Source organism: Chiloscyllium plagiosum, chromosome 24 (genome assembly GCF_004010195.1).
Source record: "Chiloscyllium plagiosum isolate BGI_BamShark_2017 chromosome 24, ASM401019v2, whole genome shotgun sequence".
Classification (NCBI taxonomy): Eukaryota; Metazoa; Chordata; class Chondrichthyes; order Orectolobiformes; family Hemiscylliidae; genus Chiloscyllium; species Chiloscyllium plagiosum.
Window position 1 is genome coordinate 9,262,741 of NC_057733.1, and position 18,943 is coordinate 9,281,683.

General features: G+C 37.6%; 2 protein-coding genes across 7 annotated transcripts in view; one reads left to right on the forward strand and one right to left on the reverse strand.

Annotated features, from left to right (window-relative positions):
• LOC122562015 (protein phosphatase 1 regulatory subunit 7-like) overlaps window positions 1–7,806 on the forward strand; it is a 71,032-nt gene extending 63,226 nt beyond the window's left edge. For all 4 annotated transcript variants that reach the window (XM_043714411.1, XM_043714412.1, XM_043714410.1 and 1 more), the window contains 2 exons: window positions 2,050–2,116; window positions 7,720–7,806. In XM_043714411.1, the coding sequence (XP_043570346.1) occupies window positions 2,050–2,116; window positions 7,720–7,774 (122 nt within the window). In that variant the 3' untranslated portion in view covers window positions 7,775–7,806. The remainder of the gene's footprint in view (window positions 1–2,049; window positions 2,117–7,719) is intronic.
• LOC122562014 (splicing factor U2AF 65 kDa subunit-like) overlaps window positions 4,627–18,943 on the reverse strand; it is a 53,904-nt gene continuing 39,587 nt past the window's right edge. For all 3 annotated transcript variants that reach the window (XM_043714407.1, XM_043714409.1, XM_043714408.1), the window contains exons 8-11: window positions 16,397–16,519; window positions 14,065–14,151; window positions 10,461–10,709; window positions 4,627–8,424 (exon numbers count right to left, since the gene is read on the reverse strand). In XM_043714407.1, the coding sequence (XP_043570342.1) occupies window positions 8,293–8,424; window positions 10,461–10,709; window positions 14,065–14,151; window positions 16,397–16,519 (591 nt within the window). In that variant the 3' untranslated portion in view covers window positions 4,627–8,292. The remainder of the gene's footprint in view (window positions 8,425–10,460; window positions 10,710–14,064; window positions 14,152–16,396; window positions 16,520–18,943) is intronic.

Here is an 18,943-nt window from a genome sequence, read left to right on the forward strand (position 1 = left end):
TAGTTTTTGGCTGTTTGGACAGAATATGAAAATCATCTGACTCTCCCACCATCTTTATATTTTTGTTTTCATTAACTTTGATACTAATATTTTTAGTTGACCATGGATGGCAGGTCCTCCTCTTGATTTTTTTTTTCCTTTTTGTTGGAAAATATCTGCATATTGTATTGTGAAATATCCACTGAAATGTCTGCCATAGTATCTCTAATGGCTTAAACTATTTTAAGTGGCATCCTTTAATTTGCTTTCATGCCCTCAGAACTAGCCTTATTTTAAATTTAAAATTCTAGTCTTGGACATTCTCCTCCCTCAAAATCTTTGTGATTGTTCGCACCTAGAAGTGGGTTCGCAATGATGTTATTAATTAATCCTATCCTTGCACAATTACAGGTTTGCTCACAGGCTCCAGAATATGTTGGAGAACTCATCTCAACTACCTTTGCCCATCCAATATAGTTTTGAAGGTCACTGGACCCGAAACTTTGGCTCTGCTTTCTCTCCACAGATGCTGCCAGACCGGCTGTATTTTACCAGCAATTTCTGTTTGTGTTTTTGATTCCCAACATTGGGATAATCATTGGTTTTTATTGCCACATCTCTTTCAGCCCACCTTCAAAAAGTTCTGCTCCATTCTAATCTATTTTTCTTGTTCACCAAGATTTTCCAGTCAATTTGTACCTTAAAATCCATAAGATTATTGCCAAATGTTTCTGACCAGTTCCCATTATTTTTTCCTCTAACTACATGGTACGATAGAGTACAGTTACAAACCCTTTAAGCCATTCATACAAGTGTCTTCCTCCCTTTATACATACTGGGGACAGATTTTGCACTGGCTAGACACTCATTTTGAGAGTATAGATGGGAATTGTGCATGCTGACCCTGCAAAATTCCATTTTGGCAGTCTCCAAAAAGAATTATTTAGGAAGTTGAATTTTTCTCCTGGAACTTACTTTAGGAAAAGTTAGACCTAGTCCAACTCCCGAGTAATAGATCGATCACTATTGTCCTACTCCCTCAGTAGAGAGTGGGAGACATTACTGGTGGTGGTTTAACCTAACAGTCATCATGCCTCAAGCAGGAGGAGAACTTGGAGAAAATGGGATCTTTATGATCTCAGCCAATGGCAACTACTGGATCATCCCCCTCCTACTGAGAATTCTTTTCCAACCCTGAATAGCGGTGCTCCAACTGGCAGGCATCACATCCTTCTGAATTCTCTCCACCTGAGAAGGAAAGACCAATACAGTTTCCAGAGAGAAGGTTGCCATAATGTATCTGGTAGTCTCCCCATGTGGTCTGGGAACTATGGGTTAAATGTCCTAATAATTAAAGTCAAAAATCACACAACATCAGGTTATCCTGTTAGACAATAACTCAGTGTCATGTGATTTTTGACTTTGTCCACCCCAGACCAACATTGGCACCTCCACATAATAATTAGTTAGTTCATGCTGTCATTGACTATCTGCCTCCCATTAGCTAAGCCACGGTTATTCCTACTCCTCAAAGTATCCCAAGATAGCAGCTGCCATTAAAGCAGACCTCACCTCCCAGCCTGTAAATTTCTGAGGAGGTGCCCCGTGGAAAACTTGTATTTATTTTGTGCCTGATCACATTCTTCTTCATGTTCAATTAATTAATTCTAATTAATATGTATAAAACAATTGCAATATCTCACAAACAGCAAAGTTAGTTTATACAGCTTTCATGACATCAGGTTGGCCTAAAGCAGCCCATTAAATACTTGCTACCTAGATGCACCATGATGTCCCAATACAGAGGGGAACAATAGCCAAACATTAGTGACATTGATTACAGGCTAAATATTGATCAGGGCACCTGTTGCCTTGCATGACTTTTGTCTTAGGATCTTTCCATACATCCAAAAGTATATATTGTGCAACTTCTGAAGCATGTGTTTAATGGACACTGAATAGTGGATCATATCCTGATAAATGGTCTTTCCATACAACGCAACATGTTGTTTTTAAATAGTTTGGAGTTTACTCAGTGGTTAATTATATTGTTTGTGGGTGAACCTACAGATACAGCTTCAACCAAACTGACCTCAGTACCTGGCTATGGATCCCGCCCACAAACAAGCTGCAGGAGGTAAGGCAGCAATATTTGAGCAAGAAAAACCTAAGATGAATGTTAATTAGATTCTTCCCCAGACAAGCTTTGCAATTGTTCCTGGATCAAATTCGTTTTTCTAAACTCCTGTTTGGATATCTCTCTCATTCTCTCCAGACTGCTTCAGTTGAAGCATCATTCAGTGTCCCTCGTGAGTCTCTGTAACTGTGAATAACTTCTTCACTAACTTTCCAGTAGGAACTTTGCAGTGGAATGTTATTGTTAAAGGGACAGAGGTTAGCTAAAGCACTTCAACCTACTTAAAATCAACAAGTGTATGTTCTACAACTTAGATTTATTTTGCATTTCTCAGATTAAAAACATTTAAGCTGCATCACAGGACTATTACAAGGTTGCACTTGACACTGAGCCACCTAAAGTATGTTCAAAGAGGGGCTACCAATGTTTCTTAAAAATAAAGGAAGTACGACTACCAATGGTGGCATGATTTAGAAATGCTCAAGAGGACATAATTAGTGGAATGTAGAAATCCGGCAGAGATTTAAAAACAAGGATGAGAATTTTAAAATCGTATCATGCACATGTCAATTACAGTAGTTGAGTCTAGCAATAGCATAGGCATGTATAAGAATTTCAGCAACAGGTAAGCTATGGCAAGGACCAATGGGACGATGTTACAGAGGTGGAAAGATATCATACACAGTTGGAATCGTGAGTCTAAATATGACACTAAAATTCACACAAAGCTGAAGATTTTCTTTAATAATGTTGAATGATCTTAAATCTTCCACATATAATGTTGGGAAACATAAGGCTGAAACTGCTGTGATTTAAGTCCAGAGAAATTATATCCATCTCAGCTTCTTGTAGTTTTGTTGACATGAATGAACTGTGGAGACTTCCAAGTCTGAAAGCATAAACTTTCTCAGCTCTCATAATCTGCAAATTGGGAAGATTCATAAATTAATGTCCATACTGTTGGTGTTACAACATTTAAGGCCACTTGATTTGTTTTCAACTCAAAATAATTTAGTATTGAGCAACGTTTTTAAATTTAATTCAGAAAGCATCAGGGTTGAGTTCTAATGCAAGTTTAGTTTCTTTCTTAGGAAGAGTTCAGGGAATCAGTCACCTTTGGAGAGGATTTAGTTTGTGAATCTTCCCACATGGACAAAGGTAGCAACTATTAGAATATTAACATCCTCTAAATTTCCCTTCACTATTCCCAAAAGTGTTTCAGGATGCTGGATTTTGATTTTTTTTTCCTGAAAAAAATGAACTATTAGTTACAATTGCACCAAATAACTGGAGATGCAAATAGCTTGAACACCATACACATATTGATTGAATCCTTTGAACCCAAATCCTCACTACTTTTACACAGTAGAACCGTAAAATTTGCAGGTTTCTACCTTTTAAAAAAAAATCTCTGGTAGAATGCAAAATAGGATTTTTGTTTTATATAGGGCATTCCAGAACCTGAGGCTGTCCCAAAAGCATTGGAGAATCAATTAAGCACTTTTGAATTGTAGTCAGTGTTGTAATAGAAATAACACGATGGCTAGTTCACACATAACAATCCCACAAACAATAATGGACAAGATTAATAGCTCCTCTGTTGCAGTAGTCATTTGGAACTCTGGCCATTTTTTTTTGGAGGGAAGACAGACAAAAGCTGGTGATGGCAGCCAGAGCCCAGAAGTCACTTAAGGGTCTTAACTGGTCACAAGTCAGGATGAGGCCACTATCTCACAAGGGGCAACTCACCCAAGTATTTGCCCGTCTTGCTATCTCCAGGCAGGGGATAATCAGACCAAAGAATCTATGGAATTTAACAGATAGGACAGAATGGGGTATGTTTATTAATGCCTCATTATAAAAATAGCACACTTGACAGTGCAGCCCTTTGTATTATACTAATGTCAACCTAAATTTCTCTCATCAACTTTTGGATTACCTTCCAACTCATATGATAGAACTCACCTATGAACCACAGGTAACAGAATGATTCGTAATAAAATGGCAAGTGGTGATATTTTTGACCACAGTTCAGACAAAGACTATACTAAAACTGGAGTGAAACAGCAGGTTACCAACAAACAGCTTTCTGTAGTATCATGGAATGGAGACCTTGATAATGGAGGAGCAAAGATGAGTAATCTGTATGGAAAGTTTGGACTAAACTGTAGTCTGTTTTACCATAAGCAAGCAACAATGGAATGATTGAACTTTGTGTAGTGTTGAAAGTTGGGTATAAAAGGAGTAATTTTGTAGAAACATCAAACAATGGCAAATTCTAGGAAATTGATTATCATTTTAAACCAGCACAGAATATTTGGTTTTACTACAAAGAATACTACAGAAGTTGATTGCTGTTCTGTAACACGTCAAACTTCAGTTGAAGGATCCATAATACAAAACAAGAATGAAGTTTTCACACCAGTGGGGAGGAGAAATTTACATTGTAAATTCATTGCTAGGTCAACACAAAGAATGATTCTAGCTTGCTAAATAACCACAGGTGCATGTAAGTAATCCAAACAAGGTTTTAATTATGTACAAATTCAGTATTTTTGGTGAGCACTAACGTTTCTTAACACAAGATTGTTATGGTACATACATGCATCAGAGTGATATGAAGCATTTTCCTGATGTTTATATAGTGATTAAAGGATCAACCAGAAACAATACAGGTCCAACACCAGCATTGCCATTAATTCTGTCACGTGCAACTCAAGAGAGAAAAGAAAGCACACAGAATACACAAATGTACACATTTAAGACTATGGCAATCTGGATGAAAATTGGTCAGTGAAATGCTTTGGTGAACTGTGGGAACTCAAAAGTACTATTCTCAAATACAGCAATCAAACAGAGATTGAAAATCACCTTGAGTGGTGATGTTACCATTAGTTTATCTTTTCATTCAACATAAATCATTATTGAATATGCTGCAAGTATTTGTTGACTTAATTTCACTTACCTTCGTCTGTCACAGATTATGCTGTAGTTTGTACATTTAGAATCACAATCTACATTTACACAGTAAAACAAAAATGTGCATGAGAAACAAATTAGTTAATTTTGAAGGCATGACCCAAATTAGCTTCAACTTGGCAATATTTGAGTGTATGTCATATTTCTAAACTGGATTTCACCAAAGCATATCTCATTCACTCATGTTTCACTTGCTGTTAAAGGAGTGGTCATTTCAAGAAATGAATGGATACTTGCTCTCAATTTTTGCTGAACCCAGTTCCACCCTCCAAACAAAAATCTGACCCTCTTTCCTTCCATAGCTGCAGAACAAGCTTTCTCCTTTTTCACTTGAAAAGAACAGATGGTTTCAAGAAAGTCTGCAGTTGGAATTGTAGTGGGAGATGCCACCTCACAACATTTTGCTTGGTTATCTTCATCACAGGCCATGATTTTCAGCATCCTGCTGCTTGTCAGAAAACTGGAGAAAGGTTCTGCTTAAATGTAATTCATGTTTTTAAAAAAATATAAATACCTAATTAAAAATGGGAACTTGCTGGGAAAAACATGGCAACAGGTTTAAATTAATTCTATAGCATCAAAATTAACTTTTGCTCATTTTCCTATTGTTTGCAAGAAGTGGGTGGCGGGGGGGTGAAGGCAGAAAAGGAATGTAATTATTCACAGTTTCAATTGAGTGAGTTTCCAGTTTCTGAAACTTTAACATTACCCTTTGCACTTAAAATTCATCAAAGCTAGTTTGTGTATATAGCGTTGGTTAATTTCCACATCGCGAATCAATGAACAGCCAATCCCTAGCCTTCACCTTGTGAACTCCTCCTACTGCAGATTCTATTCAAACCTTCAGTCAGGTTCAAGACAATGACACCTACTCTCAGATTTCAATTGTCAAACCTGCTTTCTCTTTATGCCATAGTTCCTTTGTCTCATCATTTACTAATTTCATTCATCAGAAACAAAAATATATTTTGGTTTAAAAAGTTAGACTTTGAATAATGAAAGATTGGTGATGTGGAACAATATTGAAGGGTAAAGTTCCTAAGATACTAAAGAAAGACTTTCAAAAACATGTGACTTCTCAAAGCACTTTATAGCTAAAATACCTTTTTGAAGTGTGGTCATTTGTTGGAATGCAGCAGTGAATTTGTGTCAAGCAAAATCTCACAAACAGCAATATGATATTGACCATATGACATTATTTGTGCTGCTGATTGTGTCCTGACCAAAACTGCTCAATTAGTAGTTGTGTGTGAATAAGGCCATTAAAAAATGACCAATAACAGTATTTTGTGTCAAGAGATGTAGAATATAAAAGGTTGAATAATGGTAAATCTATATAAACTCATTTAAAATTCACAGCTGGGAGTAGATACAGTTCTGAATTTACATTATAGAAAGGGTGTTGAGGCATTACTGTCCCTAGTAGGAGAAAATAGAAATAGTAAAGACTCACAAATACAAGAGTTTATGGTATGATTTTACACGTTTAAAATTTTGAAGGAATGAGACAAAAATTGCCTCTGCAAATGATGGAACGAGAGGACAGTTTCTTTGAAACAGACAAGTAAAACTTATCCCCAGAATGAGCATTTAAAAGCAGAAACCACAGGATAGATTTCCATATTTATCACCTTAGTGCTAAACATCACTTGAGTGTAGTGTAAAAAGCAAAAGTAGCAAGATGTCATGCCACTTAGCAGAACTTACCAATTCTTTACTTGCATTTTTTCCCAGTTAGTAATTACATAAGATTGCCCACTTGTCAATTTCAAGAATTGATTAATACAGTCTGAAGGAAAATGAGCCACAATGGATAGGAATCAATTGTGAGAAGGGGAAACACCAACTCAGACTAGCTGGATTGAAAGAGGTTTCTGTGCTGTAATTTTCATTGTAATATTCCAAATACTTCCAAGAGCAGTACAGATAACTGGATGCAAAAGATAATCCAATTTGTGAGAATAAATATTCTTTGGTTCTACTTGTTTAATTTTGTATTACTTAGTATTTGTATTGCTGTTGCCAGGCTGATGTAAATAACAGCTCAGCTGCCAGTGGCAGATTGGTCATGTATCCATAAATGCTTTAAGTGAAATAAGATGACAAATTCAGAATTCCCACCAGTTGAGAACCACTCTATTAACAAAACCTGTGCAAATATCCACCTCTACATGGCATTGAACAAACATTTATCCCATTGCTGCTGTTGAATTGGGTTATAGTTTTTTTTGCTAAATTATATTGTATCTGCAAAGATAGATTAGCATTTTTTTACACAGTTGCTTTCCACATTAATCCTTCACTGCCTACATTTTACTGGATACTTTCCTTGTTTGCAATTGTATTAATTATAGTTGTAACTTCATCTATTCTCACATTTATAAACCATAGATAAGAGAAATCTCCCTCCCATTGTGTAGCAAAGCTGTGAATCATTTCTTTGTATAAAAGTAGTTTACAGATATACAGACAATGCAAAAAAGAAACAGTTTGTGTACAATTGTATTTCTGGAACTGCAAATTTGCTTTTGAAACAGAATTAAAGTTGCCTCCACATCTTTATAGTACAAACTAGCTTTAGAGCTAGTCCTGTAATAATTAATAAATACTGTCTGTGTATACAGTCGCTCCAGAATTGAAGAAGCCAGATCATTTGCCGCCCAGCACTTTGAAAAGTAGCACGACCATCAGATGGAACATTTCAACGAAACCGCTTGCTTAATTACAATCATGACAACGACAACAAAGAGAGCTGAAACACAAAGCCCGAGGAGGAAGCAATTGTTACTGGTCCAGATACCTCCGCTATGATGTACAACCAGTAAAACCAATTTTTTGATTTTAAAGTTTATTGGCTGAAACCAGGTATAGTGCTCATACCAGTTTCACTAGACTGGCAGAAACAGTCCGTACACAACTTTGCTCTGTAAGCTGAAAAAAATGTTGCCCAACACTATAAAAAAGATACAATTCAATTTACAAGGCTCTTGCTATCACAACTCCTGAAACATGGATCTTTACCCAAAATCATTCAGATCACTTACAACATCAAGACAGCCGTGCTAAAAATAAACTGAATTTGACTACTACAAACTGACCCAAGTCTGTGCTGTTTTATACAAATCTAGTCATTGCTATAAACAAAGCTTTTTAGTCATAAATGCAGACAGCAAGTTGGCTGCATCTGGTATGTGTTGTTAGAAGTCACGTCTGTGATACAATTCTGGGTCATAGTACTTGGTAACTACGACTCTGTTGGCAAACTTTCGGCCTGTTAGTGCTTGCATTGCTTTTTGGCAGTCTAGAGGAGAGATGAATTCTACAAATATCTGTTTACAAAAAGAAAAAAGTTTACAATTAAACTAAATAAGCTGGTTACTTGAGGTTCAACAACAAAAAAGCAAATCAGCATTGTAATAAAGTCTCTGTCTTGAATTATAGGTTAAGGCTATAGCACTAAATGCTTACTTTTTGTCTGTTCTTTCTGGACCACTGAAAAATTAAGTCTTTAGTTAGGTCTTTTCTTTAAAACTTTAAAGATTTCCTTTAGTTTTACTCTTGTAAATTCTGTTGACCAAAGTAGGTAATCTGGGGTGGCTAGAACACACATTTTTCCCTTCTAAGGCATATGCCTGCCTGGAAGAAACTTCTAAGCACTATGTCCAAGTTCTCTAGGTGCTCCTTACTGGTCTTTGCAGTTATTAGCATGTCATAAGGATTGGTGCTGAGTCAACTTCTCTTTGTCATTTATATAAATAATTTGGATGTGAGTATAGGAAGAATAGTGAGCAAGTTTGCAGATGACACCAAAATTGGTGGCGTAGTGCACAGTGATGGTGGTTATCTCAGACTACAATGGAACCTTGATCAGATGGGCTGAGGAGTGACATACCGAGTTTAATTTAGATAAATGTGAGGTACTGCATTTTGGAAAGGCAAATCAGTGGAAAACTTAGACACTTTGCTGAACAAAGAGACCTTTGTGCAGGCTCAGTTCCTTGAAAGTGGAGTCACAGATAGGGTGGTGAAAGCGGTGTTTGCTTTTATTGGTCAGTTCATAGACTATAGGAGTTGGAATGTCATGTTGCGGTTGTACAGGACATTGGTTAAGCCACTTTTGGAATATTGCATTCAATTATGGTGTCCTTGCTATAGCAAAGATGTGAAAGTTGAAAGGGGTTGAAAAGATTTACAAGGAGTTTTGTGTGGTTGTAGGGTTTGAGCTATAGGGGGAGGCTGAATACTTTCCCTACAGCATCAGAAGCTGAGGGGGTGACCTGATAGAGTTTTATAAAATTATGAGGGGCAGGGATAGGGTGAAGAGCCAAGGTCTTTTTCCCAGGGTAAGGAAATCCAAAACTAGAGGGTATAGGTTTAGGATGAGAGGGGAAAGATTTTACAGAGATCCAAGGGTAACTTTTTCCACACAGAGGGTGGTACACGTATGGAAAGAATTGCCTGTGGAAGTGATGAAAGATGATTACAAATACAACATTTAAAAGGCATCTGGATGGGTACATTAATATGAAGAGTTTAGAAAGACATGGAAAAATTTGCTGACAAATGGGATTGGATTAATTTAAGATACTGGTCGGCATGGATGAGTTAGATCTACAAGATCTGTTTCCATGTTGTATGACTTTATGACTATCACTGCAGTTCCCAGTGGCTGCCTGTAGTTGCTACCAAGCATCAATGTGGAGGATCAGCCATGGTCATATTTAATGGCAGAGGACTGAATGGTCCAACTCTGCTCCTATTTTCAGTATTTCTATCTCCATCAATCGTTTAGTAATCTTCACACATCGCCTCCCTGGTAATCTGGCCAGCAGACATAAACTGTATGTAATATGACATCTTTGAATTCTTCTTTTCACTGGTAATTGTATCATCACGGAAGGAGTCAGGGTGGTGTGGGAATGGTAGAAGGTCAGGTACAGGTACCCTACTCTCAGTTAGAACTAGATTTTATGCTTTTTAACATATATAGACAAGAAATCCAGCCTTGATAATAAAACATATATACTTCCCAGATGAAACAATGTGTTGTCTGACGTGGGAGCCAAGGGCAACAAAGCACTTGATCAGAAACAGAATCTCCCTGGCAAGAATTTACCAACGAATCCAATTGGTCAGATAGGTGTATGTTAATTATATAGGATTTTGAGGCTTCAGATTCCTCTTTCTGTTGCTATTGGACTGAGCAAAGTAGAAGAAATCTTTGGTTCAATTCAGACATTCAAGGTAACTCCAAAATACTCTAATTCTAGTAATTTAGTTCAATTAATTCAGAATTAAGTCTAATTTCAACAGCAGCTTATTGGCTTGAGATTTCTGATTTATTCTGACTCTACAAAGCCTTTACCTTGCCACAGCCAGGCACTTCTAGTCCGTCCAGTGGTCGTGGGATTTCAATAGATTTCACAGTTCCATATTTGCTACACTCTTCTCTGATGTCCTCCAGAATTTCTTCATATTCCTCGTCATCAATGAGTTCATCTGGTGACACCATGTTTAACAGGCACAGCACATCAGTTGGAAGCCCTGTGTTCTGAGCTTGCATTGATGGAAGGCCTGGCACCTGCACAGTAACTGGTGTTTGAATAATGGCACTCTGCAACAGATAATAACGGATTTGCAGCAAATTAATGTTTTTCTCCTGAAACAAGCATCTGCAAATTCACCACATTATAGCTTTATGATTTGGGGGGGGGTGGTGGTGAGAGAGAGAATAAGGTTCCTTCATTCCTGCAAGTCTTCATCATTGCTGCTGAACATGCCAGATAACCATGATGGATGTAGAAAATAAAATGAAATAAAATACAATAAGATGACACTAGAAATAAAACAATAGCATCCTGATGCATATGTCAACTTTTACTAATAGTAATGATCATGCAGTCTAATCTGGAATCAATTGTGTGAAAAAAAATCCAATCTATACTGTGATGAATGTCCAGTTAATCAGTTTATAGTTCTGTTGAGATAATACAATTGATCAGAACTTCAATAGTCTTCATGGAAGTGTTGTGGATTCCTTAACGTCTCTGAATGCAAATGAGGCTGTGGTTTAATGTTATACCAAGATGATAGTATGTCAAGCGTAAACCACGTGCTTAAACCTGAGAGTATTTTACACCTATTTATCAATGGACACATGAAAGGTTTATCACCAACTGGAAGGAAATGCACTGAGTTTGGTTAATACAATAAAGATCACAGGATCCAATTTAGACCAAGAGACTGAATCTTGCAGCACGGGAGAGGTCACTCAGTTTACCATTTCTGTGCCAGCTGTGGACCCACTCACTATAAATTAGTCCTTTTAAATTACAGGTCCAATTGTCTTTTCAGAGTTTGGATGGAATCCATTACTCTTTCAGATTCTAGGTCGTAATAACTGTGTGCAAAAGAGCTAAGTTACCCTACAATTCCTTTGCCAATAACTTCAATTCTATGATGTATGGTTACAACACTCACCAGAGGAGTTATTTTCACACTGCTTGCCCTATCAAAACACTAATTTTAAATAGCTTTATTAGGTTACCTTTTAACCTTCTCTGTTCAAAGAAAAAACAATCCCTGCTTCTCAAATCTTTCTATAAACTGCAGTCCCGCACCCCTTGTATTACTCTAGTAAAACTTCACGAAGTATTACATTCGTGGGTGTTAGCCAAAACAAATTAAATTTCAGTAAACTATGAAACAGCAACATTTTTCCCAGAGCATTATTAGTATGAGAAGTTGATGTTTTGTGATGTAAAGTGACTACTGAAATAGTCTTAGTTGACTTGCAGGCCTGGATAAACAGCTGAAATACACAGTGCCATATGGCTAGTTTATTATTAAATAATTGGCTATTTTGATCATCTTAAAAAAAAATTTCAAAATGAATGACTCTATCAAGGAGAAATCAACACATTTCAGTAGCTCGTGCGTTACTAATGCTTAGAGATCTTAGATTCATGTTAAGAGGGCAGAAAACAAAAATGTTTAAAAGGAGCAGTGCAGTATGATTAGTATTCAGCTACTCTAGCAAACAGCTGGCACAAATATTTCTTCTATACATCCATAGCACTTACTTACTTAATGATATCCAGGCAGTTACCATAGTCCAGCAAGAAGCCATCAATCAAGCTAGTAGCTGTACTGTTGAGGTCAGGGGGCTACCATATTATGAAACTGTTTGCCAAGTGAAGGTGATACAGAGCCACGAAACATGTTAAGATTCACTGATGACAAATTTTCAGCAAGCACAACTGAAACCTTCAGACTGGAAGTTCTTAGTCTTCAGGGAAGGACAGACTTGGCCACAACAGTGAAACCCTTTTCCAAATTGAAAAGTTCGCTAACTACCATAATTTACAGATACTTGGTTAAGAAGATACATAGGCTGACAGTGGTGTATGCAATCTGGATTCAACAGAGAATCAGTATCTCAAAGGGAGAAAATCTGATTACTCTTAAACATTTCACTTTTGATTTTATAATTACTCAAGGAAGTATAAGATATAAAGTTAGCAATTAAACTAAACAGAAACATTAAACATTCTGGATTAGTGGTGCTAGAAGAGCACAGCAGTTCAGGCAGCATCCAAGGAGCACGAAATTGACGTTTCGGGCAAAAGCCTGAAGGGTGGAGAGATAAGCTAGAGGAGGGTGGGGGTGGGGAGAAAGTAGCATAGAGTACAATAGGTGAGTGGGGGAGGGGATGAAGGTGATAGGTCAGGGAGGAGAGGCCAATGCAACCCACAAATCCAAACCTAGTCATAAGGTCATTAAATCTTCTTTGAGAAAACATGACTTCCATTCAACATTTTATATTCGTGGCAACATGCCACATACACAGTTTTTAGATACTGCTCAGTCACATTAAACTAACACAATCAATTTTAGTTCAAGCTTCATTTAATAATTGCTCAATTGTTGATTGCACTAACTGGGATAGCTACACCAAAATATAGGCTAGCACCCAAATAATATTTGATCTGCCTACATACTATTGGTTGTTATAGATCATAGAATCCCTACACTGTGGAAAGAGGCACTTTGTCTACACCAACCCTCTGAACAGCAACCCACCCAGACCCATTCCCCAACTATCCTATATTTACCCCTGACTAATGCACCTAACCTATACATCCCTGAACACTATGGGCAATTTAGCATGGCCAGTTCACCTAATCTGCACATCTTTGGATTGTGGGGGGAAACTGGAGGAAACCCATGCAGACATGGGGAGAACGTGCAAACTCCACACAGTCAGTCAGTCACCCGAACTGAAATTGAACCCGGATCCCTGGCACTGCGAGGCAGAGTGCTAACCACCCCAACCACTGAGCCACTGTGTCGGTGTTCAATCATTTAAACTTGATGTGAAGGTGGATGACAGTGAGAATACCAAACAATTCTGATCACAGTGCATGATAAACTAAAGCTGAGCATGGGCATGTAGTTCCTGGATATAGGGACTCAGGGCGAGAAAAGGAGACTGATAGTAAGTGTAGTTACATGATTGTGATTGGGAATGAAGCATCCATACCATAGGTTTTCAAAGCAGAAATAAATTATAACACAGTAAGGATGTCAGAAACAGGTTAACCTGGGATTGGTTTGGAATGACATCATGCTCGACACATATAGCCGGCCTAACAGACTGTTCCTGTGTTATATTCTATGTTCTATGGTTATCTATAGCAGCACAGTGGCTCAGTGGTTAGCACTGCTGTCTCACAGTATCATGTTATACCGTATCTCAAAGCTCATTCAAGATTAGAATTAGCCAACCCCATATTACAGCAAACAGAATGCTTTACAGTGATGCTGATGTTGAATAAACGGTCAAAAGAGATGAGTAGACAAGCAGACTTGGCAATTTTACAAATAAGAGTTTGTTGTCCAACGGATAAGTTTCCTTACACTTTACGAAGGCCAGACCAACAAAGAAAGTAAAATTATAAATTAGTTACCGGATTGGCATTCTTCGCACCAACACTGGCTCTCTGCACTATAAGCTTCTTATCACCAAGCTGCATTCCATTCAACCCTGCGATGGCCTAAAAAGAACAGACGTTATTCACAGCAGGCAGAGGAGAAGGATATTTGATCAAGTGCATCAATTTTCGCATGTTTCAATATACACTTGCTTCCAAAGATGCTTAAACAATTGGGGAAGATTTCCTTTACAAACTCTATGTAGCACTCTGCAACCATGTTCTAAACAGTTTAAGATTTCATTATACATTGGCTAAAGTAAATCATCCCCAATGTCAGTTAAAAAATATGAATTCTGAAATCACAAACTGAGTTGTTAGAAGCAGTTTAACAGTACTGAATATTAGGCCTCAAACTACAGTTTTCACAAATAAATAGGTTTTTCTGTAGTTTAGATTTTACTGCCTCCCCATTTTGAATCCATTCCTTATTGACACTCTTCATAATGAACCTACCAAGAAGCAGGTAACTGAAATAGTGGGCTTCTCCACAACTCTGCAAGGATCAGCTGGTCGAAAGTAGACATACCTGAAGCCCTGGTGGAGACCCAGCAGAAAACTGATGAAATTCATCATGCTTATGTTTGGCAGGCTTGAGTGTTGGTCTCCACAGAAGTTTAAGCCTGCAACCAGAGATGCAATGTGATCCCAGGCTGTAAGAACCAAAAGGCTGGCCGACACCAAGCTCTCCTAGAAGCCAATGACTACGGTATCCCCTCAGGACAGTGGCCCACTTTCCCCTTTACCATGTGGCCCTCAGGAGACCCTGACTGCTTTATGTACATGGACCTGCACACTGAATGCATCAGCACAGAGAATAAAGTACACTAGACTGAGAATGACAGGTAAGATGCAATGCTTAGTTATTGAGTATCAATGCCTAAAGAGCAGAAAGCTGCTAATTGAAATCATCAACACTTCGCATACAGATGTTAATTTATATCAGTGATAAATTTATCATACAAACTGCATGCAACATATTAGATTGCTGATGCAGTTAGGGTTGGATCTTGTTGAAACCAGCTACCCATTCTTTTTCCTAAATCCTTCTGTTGTTAGCTTTTGTACCCTTGGAAAGAGATTTTAGAAAATCCCTGATCAACTGGTGAATTTGATCACAAACTTTACAAATTTACTTAAAGCCAGGGGGGCTGTATAACTCTGAAAAATTAGCTGACAATGGTCATTTTCATATTTCACCAGTTACAAAATAAGGATTTCCAACTCTTTTTGTTGTAAATGACAGCATTCATGCAAACTTACCAAGTGTAGTCAGCCGAAACAGAATTATGTGAACCAAAAGCTAAAAGTGATGAAGGATGCCACCCATCATGCAAAACGAGGTGAAAGGTAGAGAATGTAAAGCATGGTGTACACTATATAACACAACAATGCATTTACATTTAATCTCCAGTAACCACACAAGTTTTGAATACATGTGGGGACCATATAGTTAAAGTGAAGCATAGCAATCACAATTGCGCTCACAAACCTCCACCCCACCAAAAAAAAACCACAAAAAGGCAATGCTAAAGCCAAGACACAAAGAGTGCTCTAAATAGATAACTCCTTTTGGGTGCAGCCACTCCAACAGGAAGCAATATATAGTGTAACAAAGCCAGTGCACCACAGAATGAGAAGTGGGTTAATACAGAATTACATGTCCACTTTTCTTAATTCTGATTTCTGTACTATGATCCTTTACTCAAAAAGAAGCTAAAGTACAAACCTTACTTTTTATCCAAAGCACCCCCAAGTTCGGTTTATTTTTAGGCCTACCATTATAAAAAGGTTGCATCTAGTTGACTAATAGTTAGCCTAAGAATCCGACCCCTCAATTATTTGAATTCTACAACTTCAAAGACCAGCTTGGTATTATTATAGACACATGATCAGCATAAATAATCCCATACAAGGTTAATTGAGAAAGATGTGCAGGTTAGGTGGATTGACCATGCTAAATTGCCCCATAGTGATCAGGGATGCGTCGGTTAGGTGCATTAGTTAGGTTAAATAGGGTAATAGAGTAATAGGGTAGGGGAACGGGTTTGGGTGGGATACTCTTCGGACGGTTGGTGTGGACTTGTTGGGCCGAAGGGCCTGTTTCCACACTGTAGGGATCTATCTATTCAAGAAAAAAGTTAATCAACTATACAATGAATTGACAATATATTTTTCTAAATATCCAAAACATGTCATTCCATTATATTCAGACATCTAACATGAAATGCCAGATGATATTAGAAGTGATATTAGAAATAAACTGAATGTGCTTTTTCTAATGCCAATAACATAGACAAGATCATACCTGATCAGTAACATTGACATCCACATATTCACAGAAGGCATAGCCTTTGGACAGAGATGTTGCACTGTCCTTCACTAGGTTAAAAGCTTTCAGAGGGCCAAATGAAGTCAGAAGTTCTTTCACCTGCAAACCAAATCAACAGTGCAATGACGAATGAGTAATTTTGAAGAAATTACAAAATAAAGTTTTAAAAACTGTACAAATTAGTGTCCAAGAATGGAAATAATAGATCAACCCTCTTAGGTACTGGCATAAGATGGTGGAAGAGAAAATTCAATAAACTCTCAATATGATTTTAAACATCAGTTGTCAGTTATATAGGCAGTCTGAAGTTTAAGAACAGGCCTGTAGTCAATACTTAGCATGAGGATAAGACATTTGAGTTGCATTAAAGGGGAAGAGATTTCCAGCTAAACAGCTGCCAGCACCAAGGCACTTTTACAAATTAAGCCACACCTAAATACTAATTCTACAAAAACAAAAATAGAAACTACCGTAAAAACTCAGGTCTGGCAGCATCTATGGAGATATAGTAGTTAACGCTTTGGGTCCACTGACCCTTCTTCAGAACAGGTCACTAAATCTGAAACATTAACTCTGCTTTCTCTCCACACTTGCTGTCAGACCCACTGAGTTTTCCAACAATTTCTGATTACCAGCATCTGGTGTTTCTCCAATACAAAGACAAAGAACAAAATTAAACAATGTTGGCTACCTTTTGCTTATGTGTGATAAATACCAACTAGCTTAAAAAAGGACAAAGGTATTTCACACATAAACAACCACTCCATTAAAAAAAAAACCTTTTCCTGACCAATTTATACAATCTAAAGTCACAGATTACAATCCATATGAACAAAACCTCCAAAAAACCTACTTGATTCTTGAAGCAATGAAGAATGCTAGTTGATAGACAAAATTCTATCAGCTAAGCCTCTCAGAAGTGATTTTCACAGCATAGATGATGAAATATGAAACCCTAAACAGACAGGACAATGTACCAAGGATGCATGCCTTCGGTTCAAACACAAGAACGATACAGCCAAAGATGTTCTAATAGTATAAGTCTAATCTGACTGTTGGCCTGTTCTTATACTTGCACTGATTCGCTAAACAAATTGGACAAGGGCCTAACTCCATTCATTTTTAACAAAGGGACATTTAAGCATTAAAAATGCATAAGGGTTTGGGCAGTAAATGACTCAAACAAGGGTGTACATTAAACCATACCACTGAAGCAGTTTGTATTGCTTTAAAAACTGATCTGCATAGACTATTAGATAAAGTATTAAGATACAATTTAAAATTCAAATGGGATACAATCCCAAGTATCACTCTGACACGCAGTCCCACCAAAACCATCTGACAATTTAATCATTTGGTTTCTGGCCCGAATATTGTGTATTTCTTCCTTCACACTCCAACATTTAAATCATCAACTTCTTCAAACTCAATGCTGACAAATATTTTAAAGCACTTATCAAAACAGTGAATAATCCCAGTGGAATGCATACAGAAAATTAACTGATTACCAAGTAATGAGAGAGGCTGGAGGCCAGAGTTCTGTTTTATTTGCTTGCTCCCAACTGTTCACAATATCATGCTCACTTCATGTTAACAAGTCGACATTTTCCTTAAGGAAACTCTAAGCTGAAGAGTTTTATCAATATCATTTCTTTATCACATTTATATCCGACAGGAGACAGCATGCTGCTATCTGTCAGCACCGTCCCTCAACCTGTTGTATTACCAGGTCTCTCCCACTCTTCTTCCTAGCAGAGATATTCTGTTTTGGCTAGTCAGTTAGATGAACAATGAAACTCTACATCAACAATCTGACTGAAAACCAGGCAGTTGCTCAAAATCTCAAACAATTACAGGATGCAGAATGAGACAATTTAGCTCATTGTTGCAGAGGGCTGAAATGAACAGACCATCTAATTTATTTCCTCTCATCTGCCCTTTACATACTTATCCAAACCCAGCTTATTCTGCTCCTATCAATTGCAAATACTGCATTCCAGATTCTCAAAGTATTAAAAATAACTGATGTACCTATTGGTTCTTTTGCCAATAACTTAAATCCTGTTCTCAACGCTTCCAGCAATGGATAGTTTCGGCCTAGCTATTTTATACAGGGCCTTTTGATTTTGAATATTTCGATCAAACCTCCCCTCAATACTCATTTCTAAGGAGAGCAGCACAGCTTCTCCAACCTATCAAAATAACTGAATGGCATTTTCTTGGAACCCTTCGTATATACCATTTTACTGAACCCTCTCTAAAGCCTCACATCCTTCTGAAAATGCAGTGCCCTCAGAATTGGGCACATTGTCCAAAGAAGGCTCCATTATAGGGTAACAAGTCTATTATGTGGCAATTCAATACTTTTGTAAGTCCATGTACATCAGATGCATCACCCTCCAATCCTCTATGTAACCTCAAAAAACTTAAGAGTTAAACACATTTACCCTCAACAAACACATGGTGACTTTCCTTAATTAATCCACTGGAGTCAGCTTCTTCATTCACTAGGACATCAGCTGT